Below are 16,711 nucleotides of genomic sequence, written 5' to 3' on the forward strand. Positions count from 1 at the left end.
CACAGGCTGGAAAAGCATTTAGGAAATTTCTTCCCCTCTTTGATCGTGTACTGGTTGAGCGATGTGCAGCTGAGACAGTAACCAAAGGAGGAATCATGATACCAGAAAAATCCCAAGGGAAGGTACTACAAGCAACAGTAGTAGCAGTTGGATCTGGAGGCAGAGGAAAGGTAATTACCCAAAGCATTCCCTTTGGGTAGAACTGGTAATGAATGGGGTGCTGGTAGCTGGAATATTGCCATAAGAGTGCAATGGTTATAGTGCAAAAGTGGTTGACAAAAATGGATGACTGTGATAGCTGAAATTGCAAGTGGAGATTCAAAAAGCAGGTAGAAATCTCAAGCTGTCCTGAAATAAATTCCAGCATTCCTTTAATAACTTGTAAAATGGAGTGGGGTTTCTTGTCTTTGCTGTTGGTGGTGGGGGGTCTTCTGGGGAGGTGTTGGTGGTGTTAGTTTATTTTAAATATGTAGACAGTGTTTTGTGTGATACCCTGTTTCATCACATCTCAGCCAAAACCTTGAGGGACCAGCAGACTTCTTTGTTAAAATTATTACATGCTCAAATGTCTGTGACTTCTGAGCAGGGTGGAACCCCAGAATATGGGGGTTCCACAAAATATAAAATGCCTATTTATTGGCTGCCTTATGCTGTGCAAAATATCATTGTCCATAAGGATTAGGCTTGTTGGATTAAAGAAGATCAGCAATCAAAGTAAATAAGTATTGAATAACTGCTTGTTAATTTTGCACATTGGATATGTGTATGGAAATAAGACAGTTCACACAAAGGCCGGTGCCTGAGGGCTTCCACAGCAGAGGGGCTGGTTCCCCACCAGAGCAGTGTTCAGTCAGTAGCAACTCTGGAAAACAGGTTAAATTTCAACCTGGGCACACTGCCTTGGCCTTTCTTTACCATGAGTCCCTCTCTACATCCCAGGCTGGTTTGTGTCAGGATCTGATTTTTGATGGTTTGTATTGTGAAAGGGTGATAATGTTTTACTAATGTGTTAATGTTTTGCTTATAATACAAAAATTTAATTAAACTCTATCAGGTGTTTCTAAACCAGTGAATTGATGGCAACAGTGACAAGTTGATCAAAGTTACAGAAATGGGAAGGTACTTTTTAAACTGGCACTTAGAGAAATTATCCTTGGTTACAGAATATGGACATGGACTTTGTCCCTTGATTTTACAAGGGGGTTTCATGGTTCTTTAAGCGAAGTCCTATTCAGTGTGTCAAGCAAAGACCTCACACTTGTCTTTACAGTTAAAACTAAAAGCAGAGTTGTGATTTCCTGAATGTTTCTGTACATGGATGGGTTGTTGTAGTTTGGAGGAATTCTATTACAGAAAAGTAAGGATTTTTCTCTTTTTTTCAGAATGGTGAGATTCAGCCAGTGAGTGTAAAAGTTGGTGAAAAGGTTTTGCTCCCAGAATATGGTGGTACTAAGATCGTACTGGAAGATAAGGTAGGTTTCCCAACTTTGTGAGTGCAAATCAGAATGGTTCCTGAAACACCAGTGATAAATACTGTAGGTACTTTGTGCTGTTAGCACCATTCAAGAAAGGGAGCAGCTGGATCCAGCCACCTTCTGACAGCTGTGCTACTGCTACTTGTGCCCCTGCATGAAAGGCAGCAACCACAGGAACCTCTGACCTGACCTTTGCTGGGTGGGCAAAATGTTCCATATGTCAAGTGCATATTAGAGGGAATCCAAAAAGGCTTAGGAATTCCTGGGGGCATCCTTGCTTTTGGCAGGGAAAGCCTGCAGAATTGTTTTCTAGCAGTTCTTGTGCTTTCCCACTGCTAGAAGTAGTAACTTGAGACCTCTCCAAAGAGTATCTCAGGAACAAAAATAACTTTTTCAAGACTAGCTCTACATGTTGACTTCTTGGTTTGCTTGCTTTTGATTTTGCACTTAATGACTGCAGTAATGCTGACTCAGAACAAGACACTATTTGCAAAACAAGAGAAATATTTACATGACAGAAGCTAATGTTTCTTTTCTTTGCAGGACTACTACTTGTTTAGAGATGGTGACATTCTTGGGAAATATGTGGACTAAACCTGTTGCAGTATCAGTCATCCATTCCACTAAAATGCTGAAATTTTTCTTTCATCATGTAAATAATGTCCTTTATTTTATAATAAACAGGCATTGAGTCTTTGAAATAACTTGTGATCTCACTGTAACGATGGAACACAAATAAAAATATGTACAGTCAGAAATCAGTTGCTCTTGCTTGAGTTCCATTGAACAGTGAAATTTGGATGACCACCAACCAGCCTTAATTATTCCAAACAACATCATTTTATATCCTTATCTCTGTACTGAGATTGTAAAGGTCTTTACAATAAACTGATAAAACTATTCTGCTTCTGTCTCAGTTTCTGCTGTTGCTCAGTGAAACTGAGTCTCAATTGTGTAATGAGCTCTCTGCACCAATCAATGGTAGTAATATGTTATTTTCACCAAGTCTGTGTAAAATGAGCTTATAATGGTTACCAGAGAGATGCAATCTTGCTGGGGACTTTTATCCAGCTCCCTTGCACGTTGGACTCCTGAGATAGCATGGGTTCTTCTAACTTCTGTCTGAAGACCCTGAAACACTGAAGGTTAAGGCACACACACAGCCTGTCCCCCAGCAGTTGGAAGGAACTTGGTATCAGTCATGTCTGTGCTGTAACAGAATCATCCAGTTCCCAGATGGAGCAGGTAAAAATTAATGGTTATTCTCACTTATCACTCGCTAAACTTTGCCAATAGAAAATAAAAAACCTCCCCCAGCAGTTAACCAGGCAGAAGTGGGGCTGATGCTGATCTTAAATGAAGTTTCTTTACTGATTACCACACCCATCACACCCAGATCTTGAGCTTTCCCTTAACTAAGGAGAGACCTACTTTGACAAATTACATTTCCTTTACCCTTAACACACCATCCTTAAATAGCAAGATATTGACTCAGGTAACGCTGAAGCAATTAAATTTGCATATTCCTGGCTACATTCTCTTGCCTTGACAAGGATTCAGGGTTGAAGGTGCAGGAGCACCCAGATCTCCACTGTTCCTGAGGAGGCTTTCAAAGCTGGGGTGCACAGAGGGATCTAGTGCAGCCCAAGAACAGACAGTGCCTTACGGTGCTTTTGGAGTAGTCCTAGTGAAGTCAGTCAGTACATGGCTTATTGCTGCTGAAACTTCATTGGCAGGAATTAAACTGCACTTCTTTCTCATTCTAGTCACGCTGATAGGAACTCAGCACTGCTAGATACATTATAACCCTTATTCCAGAGGTGCCAGCAAAGAACTGTAACAAAATATTTTTCAGCTCTCCACTCAGATGCTGCAATGAGGGACTCAAACTCTGACACAGTTTGAAACACAATGTATTTTCTGCCAGCACAAGGCAGAAAATAAAGTCCCTACCATCAGTTGCACAGCACAGGGGTCAGCTGGAGCGAGGCTTTTCCCTAGATGCCGTTGATCACCCTGCCATTCCAGCAAGAGCTGCATTTGCCAGGCTTGGCTGCAATGGCTTTTGCTCCCCTTTGGTGTGGGGTGCTTGCTCTTGGCTGCTTACCTCTGCTTGCTCTGGAGCTGAAGACAAACCAGGCACTGCTCTGGGGGTTAAATTTGCACTGAACTATGGGCAGACAGGGAAGATGCTAAATTAATCAAAATACACTTTTTAGTATAAAAGACCTACATCTTAAAATCTGCCCTGTTGCAGTTTTACTTCAGTAGTTACAGCACTGCACCTTCAAGCTGAAACTTCAGATAATCACACCCCAAGGACCTTGCAAGACAATTGATTGTGCAATGAAACACAAACGCCCTGGGAAGCATTATCTCCCACTGCAGCCAGCATGCCTTTATCTCCCAGGATAAGGCAGGCAGTCTGCTGCAGTCACACAGCAAAGAGGAGAAGCTATTTTAAGTATTTACAAATGGCTGAGAGACACTATACCCCATCTCAAGGTGCAGTAGGAATTAACTGCCAACAGAGAAATGTTTAGGCCTAAAATTTCAGTGTTTCTTTCCACAATGGCTCTAAAAGACATGAAGTGCATAGGATCACTCTGAGCCCTCACCACACAACCTGGCTGCCCCCAGCTCCACTTTCAGCTCACACTTTCAGCCCAGCAGGTTTTCAGCAGCCTGATATAATGCCTATTTATTAAAATATAAAATTCCTATTTATTATATAAATAAAATAAAATATAAAATGCCTATTTATTAAACTTAGCATGGCTGAATCTAGTACAGTTTACGTAGGTGATTAAAAACAGAAGTCACACTTCATGGGAATAAGTAATTTAGGGATGAGGGGGGAAAATAGTGTTCCTAAGCCTAATTAAATGGAGGACACACTGGAACATTTGCTGGATTGACAGGAACGTTCTATCCTTGCACCACAAGGCTCTCACTGCAAGCAAGGACGAGGCAACTGCCACCCAGCCAAGGTGATCCATCTGTGTTACTGCCTGTCAGACCATGACTGTGTGCCAAATCCCATACCCCTTGGGTTCTTCAAGCAAGGACAGACAGTCACAAACCCTCTTTCTTTACTGTGTTCTTCCTGTAGGAAATTAGGCTTCTTTCCACTGTTTTCTACATGGTTTAAAAACTTCAGTTTTAATGTAAATGCTGCATATTGCCCCACCTGCTTTTTTGAGGGGATACAGTCTTCAGTCTTTCTTCAGTCTGTCTGAATTCCAAGGAAACCAGGTGGACCCCATCTTTTGTGACTTTCTTTTCTTAACACTTCAGAATAGCTTCCATTCTCAGCAGCTGTAGTGTTTTCAGAGAGCTTTTCTCACCCTGGTTATGTTATCCTGCCACAGTAAGAAAATAATGGAACATTTATAGGCCAATAGAGAAGAAAGGACAGACAGGACCCTAGCAACACATGCATGGCTGATTAAATTTTGGCCACATATTCAAATTTTCATTAATGAAGGCCATAAGATGAAGACCAGCTGAAACTCCAAATTTGAAATTACTCCTGTTAAGATTTTGTTCAAAAACAGCTTGAAATTTAATGAAAATAAAAATAATAAGCATCTTCCAGGAATACAGGGTTAATTATCAAGGAGCAGCGCAAGATAACCCTATACAATTTAAGATCTTAATAAATGAGGCAGATTTCTTTCCCTTTTTCTGCAGACACATGAACCATCTTCAGACTGAACTAACAGACACATATTTTTCTCTGAGAGGTATTTCTTCATGGTCAGATTTGTTTCCATATTAAAAGCAAGATGGCCATGAAAGAAAAGTCAGGGACAAATGGAAATATCAAGTTCCCAGCTTTTCTGTGCTTTAAGGTTAAACCTTGAATATGGTGATAGGAAAAAAAAAAAACACAACAATAAAAGAATAATGCAAACAAGCTGCTGAATTTTGAAGGACTCAAGCCACTAGAACTGCTTGTGTTTCGAAACTGGCTAAAAATAATATCAATCTCATAAAAAAATAATGTTGGAACACAGCTGGCCTAAAGAAGTACTAGGATATTTCTACTCCTCATGCCAATACACCAATTTCTCACAGCATTTTAAACCTTTTGATGGTTTATTACACAAGCTGCGTTTCGCCACACAACCCGAAGAGCCGACATCCCTGACATGCCCGGGGCAGGAATGCCGGCCAGGAGTAAAAAAGTAACTAGTGCAAGCCGGCCTCAGGCGCCTGCCGGCAGGAATGCCGAGCTCGGCGTTACAGTGTAACGTGAGAGGAGCTGCTCCGCCGGCGATAGAAGCCGCGGGTCGGTCACTGCTGACCCCGTCACCCATTTCTGCTGCCCGCACATTGGCCCGCTCACGGGACAAGGCAGGGCCCTGCTCACGGCCTTGCCCAAGCCAAGTCAGCATTCAAAGGGCACTTCTCTTTCTGACGGGAAAGCCTAATTAGAGATTTTTCAGTGTTTTCGATCTAGAAATGTTTCACAAGTTGTACCTCTCACTGGGTAGAAGGAAGGGGTTTAAATGTGTTATTTATAGCAAAATAATTGAGTGAAGGGGGAAACTACAACCAGCACTCACCCTGAAATGCGGTGGGAGCAGGGACAGCAGCAGGTAGCAAGCAGCCTTCTGCACTTTGCAGGGAACACCCCACAGCTGCCACCATTTATTCCCTGATTGTGTGAGGGAGGCGTCTCACGGTACCTCGCCGCTTCATGGTTCTTGCACACAGACTGAAGCAATTCACCACTCCTTATTCTGTACTCTTTTCTACCACGTATTTTAGAGAAAACAGAACAACTTTCAAATAATTTTCTTCTCAGTATACAGAAATACTATAAGTCACTCCGGTCTTTCAAAATGCTTACTTGCTTGTAAGGGAGACGTATTTATCAGCCAGTTATGAGGTAACAGTGTCTTTTTTTGTTTTCTGCGCAAATAGAGTCAACACCCGGCTCAGTAACCCTTGAAACCTGAGCTGCCTCTGTTTGCCATTGGCACAGCAGTTCGTGCCCTCTGCACACCAAGCTCACAGGGCTCTCAATCCCGCCTTTGGAGACCTAGAAAGGCTTCCCACCTACTTTAAAATTATTTTGCCCCGAACAACCCTTGCTAGGGGAGGGTTCTACTCATTTCTTTAAAAATAAATCTTGAATACTAAACTCTGAATAATTTTAAATCCACACCCTTATAGTTTGTATTGCACAGAGCATCAGGGGCTCGGTTGTACAGACAGCAGCGAGGACTAATCTTGCGTGAGCGCACGCACAGCCGGGGCTGGCGGGGGATGCTGATGAAACAGGATGAAATACGATGGATTTCCTCAACAACCACTCAGCCCGTCAATCTCCGTGCCTCACAAACCGGGTCACTCGCTGCGACACGGGCCTCGTCGCGCAGCACCGAGCGGCCGCCCCAAACCTCCCCACTCCCGGCTCTGTGTGTGTGGGTGTGTGCGTGCGCGGGTATCAGTGTTGTCTCAGGAATACCAAGCTCTGCCCTGACAGAGGGACCTGCAGGGCACCGCGCTCACAAGGAAGCATCCATGGCCTCCAGCGCCGCGCGGAGGAGAGCGCGTTAGCGCTGCCGGGCGGGAAGGGGCAGGGACGAGGGATGGGGGACGGGGCGGCCTCATCGCCGCCTCCCCTCACGGCCGCCCCCGCGCGCCCCTCCCGCCTTGTCTCGCGAGAGCCGTTCCCGCCCCGCCGCGCGCAGCGGCTGTTCTGGCCGCGCCGCCCCTCCCTCCGCGGGCCCGCTCCCGCCCCGCCCCGCGGCTGTTCCGCCCCCCCCCCGCCCCGCCCCGCGGCCCCGCGGCACATCCGGGCCCCGCGGTCGCTATGGTCATGGCGGAGGGCACGGCCGTGCTCCGGCGGAACCGCCCGGGCACCAAGGCCCAGGTGAGTTGTGAGGTGCCGTCGCCGCCGCCCCGGCCGTCGGGCGAGCGGGCACGGGCAGCGCCGCCGCCGGGGCCCAGCGGCCGGCGAGGCGGCGCCGAGGGCCGCTCCAAGGGCCGCGCCGGGCCTACCGAGGCCGGGGCGGCGGCGGCCCCGCTGCGGGGATCGCATTGTTCGCGGGGCAGCGGGCGAGACCCGGTGGCTGCGGGGGAGCGGGCCGGGAACGGCGGCGGCTCCTTCCCCGCGGGCTCGGCGGAAAGGCCGCCGGGGCTTCCAGGCTGCGGGCTGGGAGCGGAGGTCGCGTCGGGCCCGGCTGGCCTCGGCAGGCGCCGCGTCCCGCAGCGCGGGGGCCTCGGCCGGGCGGAGAACGAACACCTGCGACAGCCGGGCGGGAGCGCCGCAGGCTGGTGCGGGCAGGGCGGCTCCCCGGTGCTGTCAGGCACTGCTGCTGTTCCTGCTCTGAAAATACCGGGAGTGAGCTCATGACCTGCACTGGGCTCCGGGGGGAGCTCGGCACCGTCAGAGCGACCGTACCTGCCTGCCCTCCCAGAGGGATGTCATCCTTCTATTACGTAACTGCACACAAGGAAATTCTGGTGTCACATCGCTTCTCTTAATCAAAATGCAATTCATTTGTTTCTGAGGTTTCACAGTCAGCTGGAACAGGCACACCTCAAACACAGAAACTGCATTTTTTAGATTATTTCAGAGAGATGATGTGTCAGACCTTTATGTGAGACTTTCCCCTCTGCTTTTGGGAGGAGATCTCATGGTGGGAAAGCAGCCGTGTATGACAAGTCTTCTCCTGTTCTTTGTCATAGCACAGAGGTAAAATTATTACACAATCCTGTAAATCAGGTCATTCTATGCATGTTTAATCTGTGAAGGAGACAGAATATCTCCTTCTGTGTGAGAAGGAGATGTGTGCCTTTGATAAATTTGGAGTATTCTGAAAAACAGCTGGACATAGACCTAGGTTTGCTCAACTATTATGAAATTCATGTAGATTGAAGAGTTTTGTGTATAGTGATGATAATTCCTCTCTATAGACATGATTTTTCTTTGTGTGTGGCTGTATTTAATGTTTTATTTTGGATGACACTGGTATTGCTGTTCAGTTTGCAAGTACAATTAGGTAATGATATTTCAGCAGTGGATATGCACTTGAGGTATTTTTGCCAGAGCTGACTTGCTCTCTCAGGAACAGATTGCCAAGCTTTGCTGTTGGGACATTTTCACTGAGTCATTGCACCTGCTGGGATGACTACAGCAAGCTGACGTGCAGCATCTCTGCATGATGTGAAGGAGCAGCACCAAATTTTAGATGTGAAAAATGCACAGTAAGAAAATGCCTGTGGTTGGGATGATTGTGGGTGCAGCACATGTGGACTGCTGCAGAACACAGGTGCAGCTGGATCTGAGGTGAGGCTTCAGCAAGGCTTTATCATTAACCAGGCTGATAAGCATCCAGAAAATTTAATTAAGGCACACTGACCTTACCAAGGGTAAGGTGGGAATGTGGTACCAGGTTAGGCCAGCACAGTGTTGCGTGATCTCAGCGCAGAGATGTTTTTCTTGCTGTGTCACCATTGGGAGTTTTAGTTTCATAAGCAGAGTATGCTGCTGCTCTCTGCAGACCTCTTCTTCTCCCCTGCTGCCAGGTGTGACAGCTGCAGTGGGTGCTGTGTGCTGTATTTCATGGAACAAGTGCAGGCTCTGGGTGTTCAGCGGGGGTGTTCACCTGCCGAGTCATGCAGAGCTTTTCCTTTCAAGGTGTGCTGCTGCTGCTGCTGCAGTGCTGGGAGTGGAAATCCTCTCCCTCTTCCTGCCAGGACTGTGTGCTGCTTCTGTTCAGATGCAGCTTCCTGGAATTGTATCAACTCCATCTGATTTTCCTGCATGCTCAGGCTTATTGTAGGCTGTGTGCCTTTCTTCCTCCCCCTCTGGTTTTGTTACATTGCTTTCAACTTTCTTTTTTCAAAACAGGATTTCTACAACTGGCCTGATGAATCCTTTGAAGAAATGGATAGTACGTTAGCTGTCCAGCAGGTATTGCTACTTACATGAAATGTTGTTAATGAGTGCAGTTTCCCAGGTTTTGTGTTCTGGTATATAAAACTGAACAGGGCTTGACATTTATCTGCTTAGGGTGTTGCTGCACAGCAGTGAATTTGCTAAGCACCTATGTATATTAACAAATTAATGGTTAATTTTGTTTGCAGAAATAACTTAAATTCCCATGTCTGGTTTAAACAAATCAGATTTAGGAAAATAGTGAGGGTTTCTCCGTTCTTTTACCTTTTTTAATTGAAGAAAGGCATTTTTCAGATCTGGCATTTTTAATACCATTTCCTTACCCTGCCCATCTACTTTTGAACTTTTTAGTCTGTCAATAATTTAAGTAAAAATTAAGCCCCTCCAAGATGTAATGTTCTATATATACTTCTTACTGTAATTACAACAAGATCTAGTTTTATTTCTACTCCCTCCCTAGTACATTCAACAAAACATAAGGGCAGACTGTTCCAACATTGATAAGATCCTTGAACCTCCCGAAGGCCAGGATGAAGGTGTATGGAAGTATGAACATTTAAGGTAAAAATCCATCTGTTGTTAATATTCTGTCTTGGTTCTAAATTTTGTTAATTGATGCTGGTAGTGAATCTATTTGAATGTGACACATCAAAACTAACTTAAATGAACTTGATTTTTCCACTGTTAAATATTGGTATTATTTTCTGCATTCCGTGTTACTTCTGAAGATTTATAATGTGCTCTGATCTTAATGTTTTTTTTAAAGAAACTATTTGTACCTCACTTCTTGAATAGGAAGATACAGTCGTGAATTTCCATAGCAGTTTCTCATAGTATTGTCAGTTCTCCATCTCCACTAATGGGTAATGTGATTTCCAGATGCTCCCAGTGATTTTCCTGAAACTAGCAGGCAAATAGGCAAGGACAGCTGGATGTTTTACAGTTCTTTTTCTGCTTGTAAGGAAACAAACCTTTTTGTCCACTTCTGTTTTTTAAGTTGCAGCACAATACTTCCACTAATGATATGTTAAACTCAGCCTTTGCTGTCAGTGAAGAATTAAAATATAATTGCTTAACTGAGTAAAAAAACCATCTGCTGGTATGAAGATCAGAGTGTCTCAGCTGTTCTTTATGAGATACTTGCAGTGAGGAAACAAATAGCTGATTTTGATGCTGCTGTGTTCAATTTCTTTTAGACAATTCTGCCTTGAGCTCAATGGACTAGCTGTCAAGCTTCAGGTAATTCTTTCCTTGAGACATTTTGTCAGGGAGGAGACTTTTTGTTTTGTGTAGATTGCAGAGCTTTCTTCTAAATATATACACACAGGGCTAAGCAGTGGTTGGAGGTTTTGTAATATTTTAAGGGCATATGGCAAATAACCCTTTTGGGGGGTGGACAGGGCAAGGAAGTGATTTGAAAAGATCAGCTCCTTTTTGCTGCTGGAGTTTTTTCTTAACTGAACAATTGTTTTAACAGAGTGAATGTCACCCTGACACATGTACTCAGATGACAGCAACTGAACAGTGGATTTTTCTTTGTGCAGCTCATAAAACTCCCAAAGAGGTATGGATGTATTTTGGAAAACTGACTCCAGTGATGCAGGATTTTTCTTTCACAGTTCATAGGTTCATGGGGAGCATGTCAGGGATGGCTTCTCTAGTCAAACTGAGAGCATATGTGGGTTAAGAATATCATTTGAGCTACTCTTCTTTACCATTCTGTAGTGTTTTACAGAGGAACAGGATGAGGTAAAAGGAACTGCTTTTTTACCTTAGTATTAGTAGCTTTGCACATTCCCCTTTTCTCTCTGGGTTGGTGTTGACCCTGCCCGAAACTCAAAGGAAAAGAGCTCTTTGTTTAACTGATAGAAGAGTCCATGCTGAGAATGGGCTCTCATCTTCAAACGTTGGCCTTGATCCACAGTGTAAACCTGACACTCCAAACGTGACTGCATGTGCTCGTTCTTAGGGCAGGTACTCCAAAACAGTGGTGGAATCATGCAGATGTTTCTAGTCAAGTGGGTTTATCAGCATGGCATTGGCTTGTCTTCCTCCATGTCCAGTTAGTTTAAACTTTGTTCAGATCTTCTGTTAAACCACTTGATACATTTTTTTTTGCCTTCACAAAGTCTTTGTTGCTTTTGGTTATGATGGTAGCGTAGTTTGTCATATTTATCTTTGTATTTCACCTTCCAGAATAAGGTATTGATTTTTTTTTTAACCTTATCTTTCCTGTCCTGTAAGGTCTTTCTTCTTGTTTTGTTCTGCTTTTACTTTCCTGAGATGTTTGGATTTAGCCAACTTCCCACTCTCTCCTTTAACCCCTGTCCCTAGTCAGCACCTTGGCATGTCTGGCAGCGTGGTCCTCAGCTGGACTGGAGAACTTCAGGCTTCTTTTTATCTCTGAGCATGCAGCATTCATCTCCTGTTTTCCATGGCAGTAGCCACCAAGTCATGGTCAAATAGGGGCTGATGGAACCTTGAACTGCTGAGAGAAATGTACAACTGACAAATCTTTTTCCTGAAACTGGTGAATGGACAATGGACAGGCATTCTTTCTCTTAGTCTGGCTCAGTTCATCTTTTCTTCCTTTAGGTATACTTGATTGCAGAGCCAGGGATGGCTTGTTACACACTTAGTTACATGTATGATTTTAGTTTTCTTTGCCAAATCAAAAAGCACTGATAGATTTAGGTGCAGGTTTGGTTTCAGAGCCTGTAAAAGAACAAGTCTAGCAACTTGACTGTGTGGGAAACAAATGAGCTGTGAGGTAACATTCATCTTTCCTTTCAGTGTACTCCTAGCATGTATTTTTATTATACAGCTTTGCTCAAAGAGAGGCATAAAATTCACTACTCACGTGCATAATGGCATTGCCATAGTAACTTTTTCCTTAAGTAATCTTCATGGGTTGTGAAGCAGAGAAAAGAAATAACTCACTTAAGGAGGAAATAAGGAGGAAATGTAGTTATACATATACATATATATATATATATATACACACACACATATATATATACACATATACACACACATATATTTATACCTTTAGATAAGCTATGTGAAACTTTTGGGAATAAAAATGACCAAAGAAGTTCAAAGCATCAGAAAATATAATAAAATGTTTATTTTTAAATAACTTCTGACAACATCATGCATGTGCTTACTCACTGTCTGTTTCTGTAGTGTCCTGCTATAGACTACACCAGGCACACACTTGATGGAGCTGCATGTCTTCTGAATAGCAATAAATATTTCCCCAGCAGGTAAAAACATTTTCTCTTGGGAGGAGGGAGGAGGCTGGAACTTAAGACAGTGACAAAGCCCAGGGAGAAGTGTAATGCATGTTTCATGTGCTACTGTAGCAACTATCAAAAATCCTGCAGCTCTTAGAATTCTGGCTTATTCAAATAGTTTGCCATTTACTGGAGCTAAGGAATGCATTTTAGGTAAAAACTGTTTTAGTGATACCTGTTAGTGGTATGGGGCTTCCATTGGAGTAGTGCCCACATAGACAAGAGAATGGCTTTTGGACAGATGCTGCACCTCAAATGCCTTCAACAGACCAGCACCAAAACCCTCCAGAAGCTAACACCAACCTACTGGGGGATGTGGCAGAAGACAGAGACAGGCAACTGAATAGGCAGGTCACATCAGAGAAAACTTGGAGAAGTCAAAATTGTGCTTCTCAAGGAATTCAGTATAGACAAGGAGGTGCAACTGAAAGTCTTTTTTCTTTGCCCATGAACCCTGGAAACCAGAGATCCAGCCTTTACCAGAATAACTGATGATGATTAATTACAGGCAGAACTTCTTTGTAGTCAGAGTACAGTTTGTAAATGTGGAGCTTGCACCAAACAAGTCTAAATTTCATATGCAGTTATACAGGATTGTTTTAACAATCAAAATTTATGTCAACATGTTCCTTAGTAGTCATTTCATTAGAGCAGTTGTGTAACCTTTCTCCTGCTGCTTACAGGGTTAGCATAAAGGAATCCTCTGTAGCCAAATTAGGATCAGTGTGCCGAAGGATTTACAGGATATTTTCACACGCTTACTTTCATCACCGGCAGATATTTGATGAATATGAAGTAAGTAGTTTGAAATTACATCTTGAAAGCAGGGTATTTACTGAAGTTACAGCTGTGATGGAGTTGTATAAAATATTTTAGTCCTACTACAAGCTCTATATTCAAATGAAGATTGATTACAGTAGATTCCAGTTCTGTAAGAACTGAAAAGGTATTATATATACACACAAAAATTCATTTATGTGATTAGTGTATTTACTTATGGTTTCCTTTCATTTAGATAAAAGGCCAGAATTAGAGGTTTTTCTACAGACAACTCAAATTCATCTTAAATACAAGAATCCTGAATGTATTCAAGCACTGAGTGCAGTTAGTACTGCTTACAAATATGTATCATCTCCTGTTTGTGTATGTTGTACAACAGTTAAGGAATTCTAATCGTGTGACTGTAAAGAATCAGAGTAATTGAGGGCAACTTGTGCACAACCAGTAACCTTTTTTTTTGTAATGGGAAAGTAGAAATTAATAGATAGAAAGGAGATAAGGGGTACAGCTAAATATAAAAGGGAACCTTTGCCAAATCCCACTGAAGGATTCTGGAACAAATGATTGTGCCCTGTTGTGTTGGAGATAGACAAGAATATATTTAAATATTTAAAAGTATGGTTCTGAAATTCCTCCTACATGCACTAAGTGCTGTTAAATTGAGCTGTGACTGAAGCCTCAATTTCAGTAGGTTTTAGTATTTGTAGTAACTATAAGCAACCAGTAAAGATATAGAAGAAGCAATGACTTTACTAATTAAGCTTAACTAAGACGTGTAAATGTAATGAGGCAATTACATAGACCAGGCTTTTTGTTCAGCATGTTCCTCATAATGGTTTAAAATAATCCTTCTGTACCTACTGTTTTCTTCCCTTTTTTCACCTCCAGAATGAAACTTTCTTGTGTCACCGGTTCACTAAGTTTGTGATGAAGTATAATCTGATGTCCAAGGATAACCTGATTGTACCAATTTTGGAAGAAGAAGTGCAAAATTCAGTGTCAGGGGAGAGTGAGGCATAATGGCAAGAGCAGTACAGAATCCTGTACTGAATATAAACAAAACATTAATTATGTACTGTATATATCACTTTAGAGACTTCAATCACGTATCTTCATAGCTTTGTTTAGTATACTTTTTGTATGCTGTGTGCATTGCCTTTTAATATGGGAAATACTTCTAAGTTATTCATGAGCTGTATATTCATCTATGTGGCACTCATGGTTTTTAAATAAAAGTAGTAGTATCTGTTTATAATGCCTGTTAATAAAAGAATTTACAGTTCTCTAAAAATGCTGCTAAACAATCATTGAATTACAATCCTGAAGATGTGTCTGATTGGGTGGGGCAAAAGTGAGATTCCACAGCAAGCCATTTTGTAATGTAGTAACTATATTAAGTCTTAGTTCAAAGATTATCACCTTAAATATATAATGCTGCAGGAAGCTTCTTGCAATGTAGCTTTTTCCTAATTTACCTTTTATTTTTTTTAATGGCTTTGAAGATTTACTTCTGGATATGCATATTGCTGTATGTGTATATCCAGATACTAACAGGATCTATAGTATTAACCAAAAGGACAATTTCACTATGGTATTGAACATATATATTCTTGATATATATCTGACACACTTTCTGGACTTTTCTTTTGTCAGCAGTGGAGGTTTGTGTACAGCAGGGGACAGGTGCTGTCCTGTTAAGGCAGACTTCTACTGTCCTCCAGTCCACAACCTCTCTAAAGAATACCTGTGCACATTTATGGCAACTGCTTACAGATTATACCTCAGCTGTTCATGTTACACTACATAACACACTGGCACAGTCTCTGCTTGTATTCCTAGTCAAAACATGCTACGTACCTGAAATGTCCAACCCGATTCTTTGCAAGAGTTAATTGTGTTTTCAACATACACTTGTTTCTCTTCATTGACCTTAACCATATTGACAGAAAGATTGGGATTCATGCTTCTGGTTCCCTATCAGTTTCCCTGTCTGTTTCAAGTTGTGTTTGCAGATTTGCAATAACTGACAATTTCCATGAGTGCTGCTTAATTGTGTTTTGTCTAGAAAGGTAGAATTAGATGTTTTAGAGATGCATATAAGAGAAATACTGCTAAGTGTACATGAATGCAGGGTCTAAAAGCAGTAGCAGTGTTCTTGAATGAATTTTGCTTTGCTGTTTAAGAAGTTAGCTTGTTTCTCTGAGGTTGACAGGAGCCCTCTTTATTTCTTTCAGCAGGTCAGAATGGGCTAGCTCAGCTAGTTTCAGTAATTTACACTTTGTTTTCTACATTACATTTACTTGGAAAGAAGGGAGTCCACATATTTTTACTAAGTGTTTTTTCATAATATACTAAACATGCCTTAAATTCTATTTTTCTTTATATGAATCAAGCACACCTCAAGCAACTGTTATCACCTGGATGTAAAGGGAATATGAACAATGAGAAAATTGAGAGACTAAGCTTAAGTACTTCAACAGCTGTGTTCTGCAGCAGCTTCTTGTCTCATGTTTATCATTGTATTTAACTGTCAGCAGGGTAATTGCATGAGATGTTGTCAGAGTGAAGTAGCTTTAGTTACTGTCTATACGCTTAGCTGTAACTTGCCCGTATAGACCAGGTTACCTGATTTTGATAGATACCTTGGAGTTTGTACTGCAGGTAGGAGGATGTTTTCTGGAAGTAGTAAAATGTATTTAGCTCGTTGCTGTCTGCTCTGGGACCATCCATGTGTGGCTCCTTTGTACAGTCACTCTGCATGTGTATATTGGCCATGGTGACTGGGACAGGCAAAAACATGGGACTGGTGTTGCTAATTACATTTCCTCTACAAAATTGAAGAAAATTATGTGGTGCTCAGGACTGCATTAAAATTTTAAACCTCTTCCTCATATGCTTTAAGAGTTTATCTTCAAAACAAAACTCTGGAAGTTTGAATCCTGTTTATTCTCATTCAGATTTGCACTGTAAAATTGACTTGCTATACTAAGCTGATTTTATATAAGGCCTAAGTGAGAAACTGCTTGTATCTTCCCTTGCTGTTGTTTACATGAGTACTGTGTACACACATGTGCCTGGATGGTACCATAAAACTTCAGTTAGCCTAAGCAAACCATTGATTTGTCTAATAAATATTAACAGGTTTAATTTAGACTTTACATCATAGGGAAACTGAGACTGTCTTTGAATTATATTGTAAAAAAAGGAAAAAATTAAACTGCTTCTTTATCCATACCACTATA

General features: G+C 42.3%; 1 protein-coding gene across 2 annotated transcripts in view; it reads left to right on the forward strand.

Annotated features, from left to right (window-relative positions):
• LOC115905921 (MOB-like protein phocein) overlaps positions 1 to 16,711 on the forward strand; it is an 18,765-nt gene extending 2,054 nt beyond the window's left edge. The window contains exons 1-8 of one of the 2 annotated variants that reach the window (XM_030952644.1): positions 7,241 to 7,362; positions 9,346 to 9,408; positions 9,854 to 9,954; positions 10,590 to 10,632; positions 10,871 to 10,957; positions 12,580 to 12,659; positions 13,373 to 13,484; positions 14,358 to 16,711. In XM_030952644.1, coding sequence (XP_030808504.1) covers positions 7,303 to 7,362; positions 9,346 to 9,408; positions 9,854 to 9,954; positions 10,590 to 10,632; positions 10,871 to 10,957; positions 12,580 to 12,659; positions 13,373 to 13,484; positions 14,358 to 14,489 — 678 coding nt within the window. In that variant the 5' untranslated portion in view covers positions 7,241 to 7,302 and the 3' untranslated portion in view covers positions 14,490 to 16,711. Of the gene's footprint in view, positions 1 to 5; positions 171 to 1,382; positions 1,473 to 2,018; positions 7,363 to 9,345; positions 9,409 to 9,853; positions 9,955 to 10,589; positions 10,633 to 10,870; positions 10,958 to 12,579; positions 12,660 to 13,372; positions 13,485 to 14,357 lie in introns of those variants that run through there. The other variant, XM_030952645.1, reaches the window with a different exon arrangement.

This window comes from Camarhynchus parvulus, chromosome 7, assembly GCF_901933205.1.
Source record: "Camarhynchus parvulus chromosome 7, STF_HiC, whole genome shotgun sequence".
Taxonomy (NCBI): domain Eukaryota; kingdom Metazoa; phylum Chordata; class Aves; order Passeriformes; family Thraupidae; genus Camarhynchus; species Camarhynchus parvulus.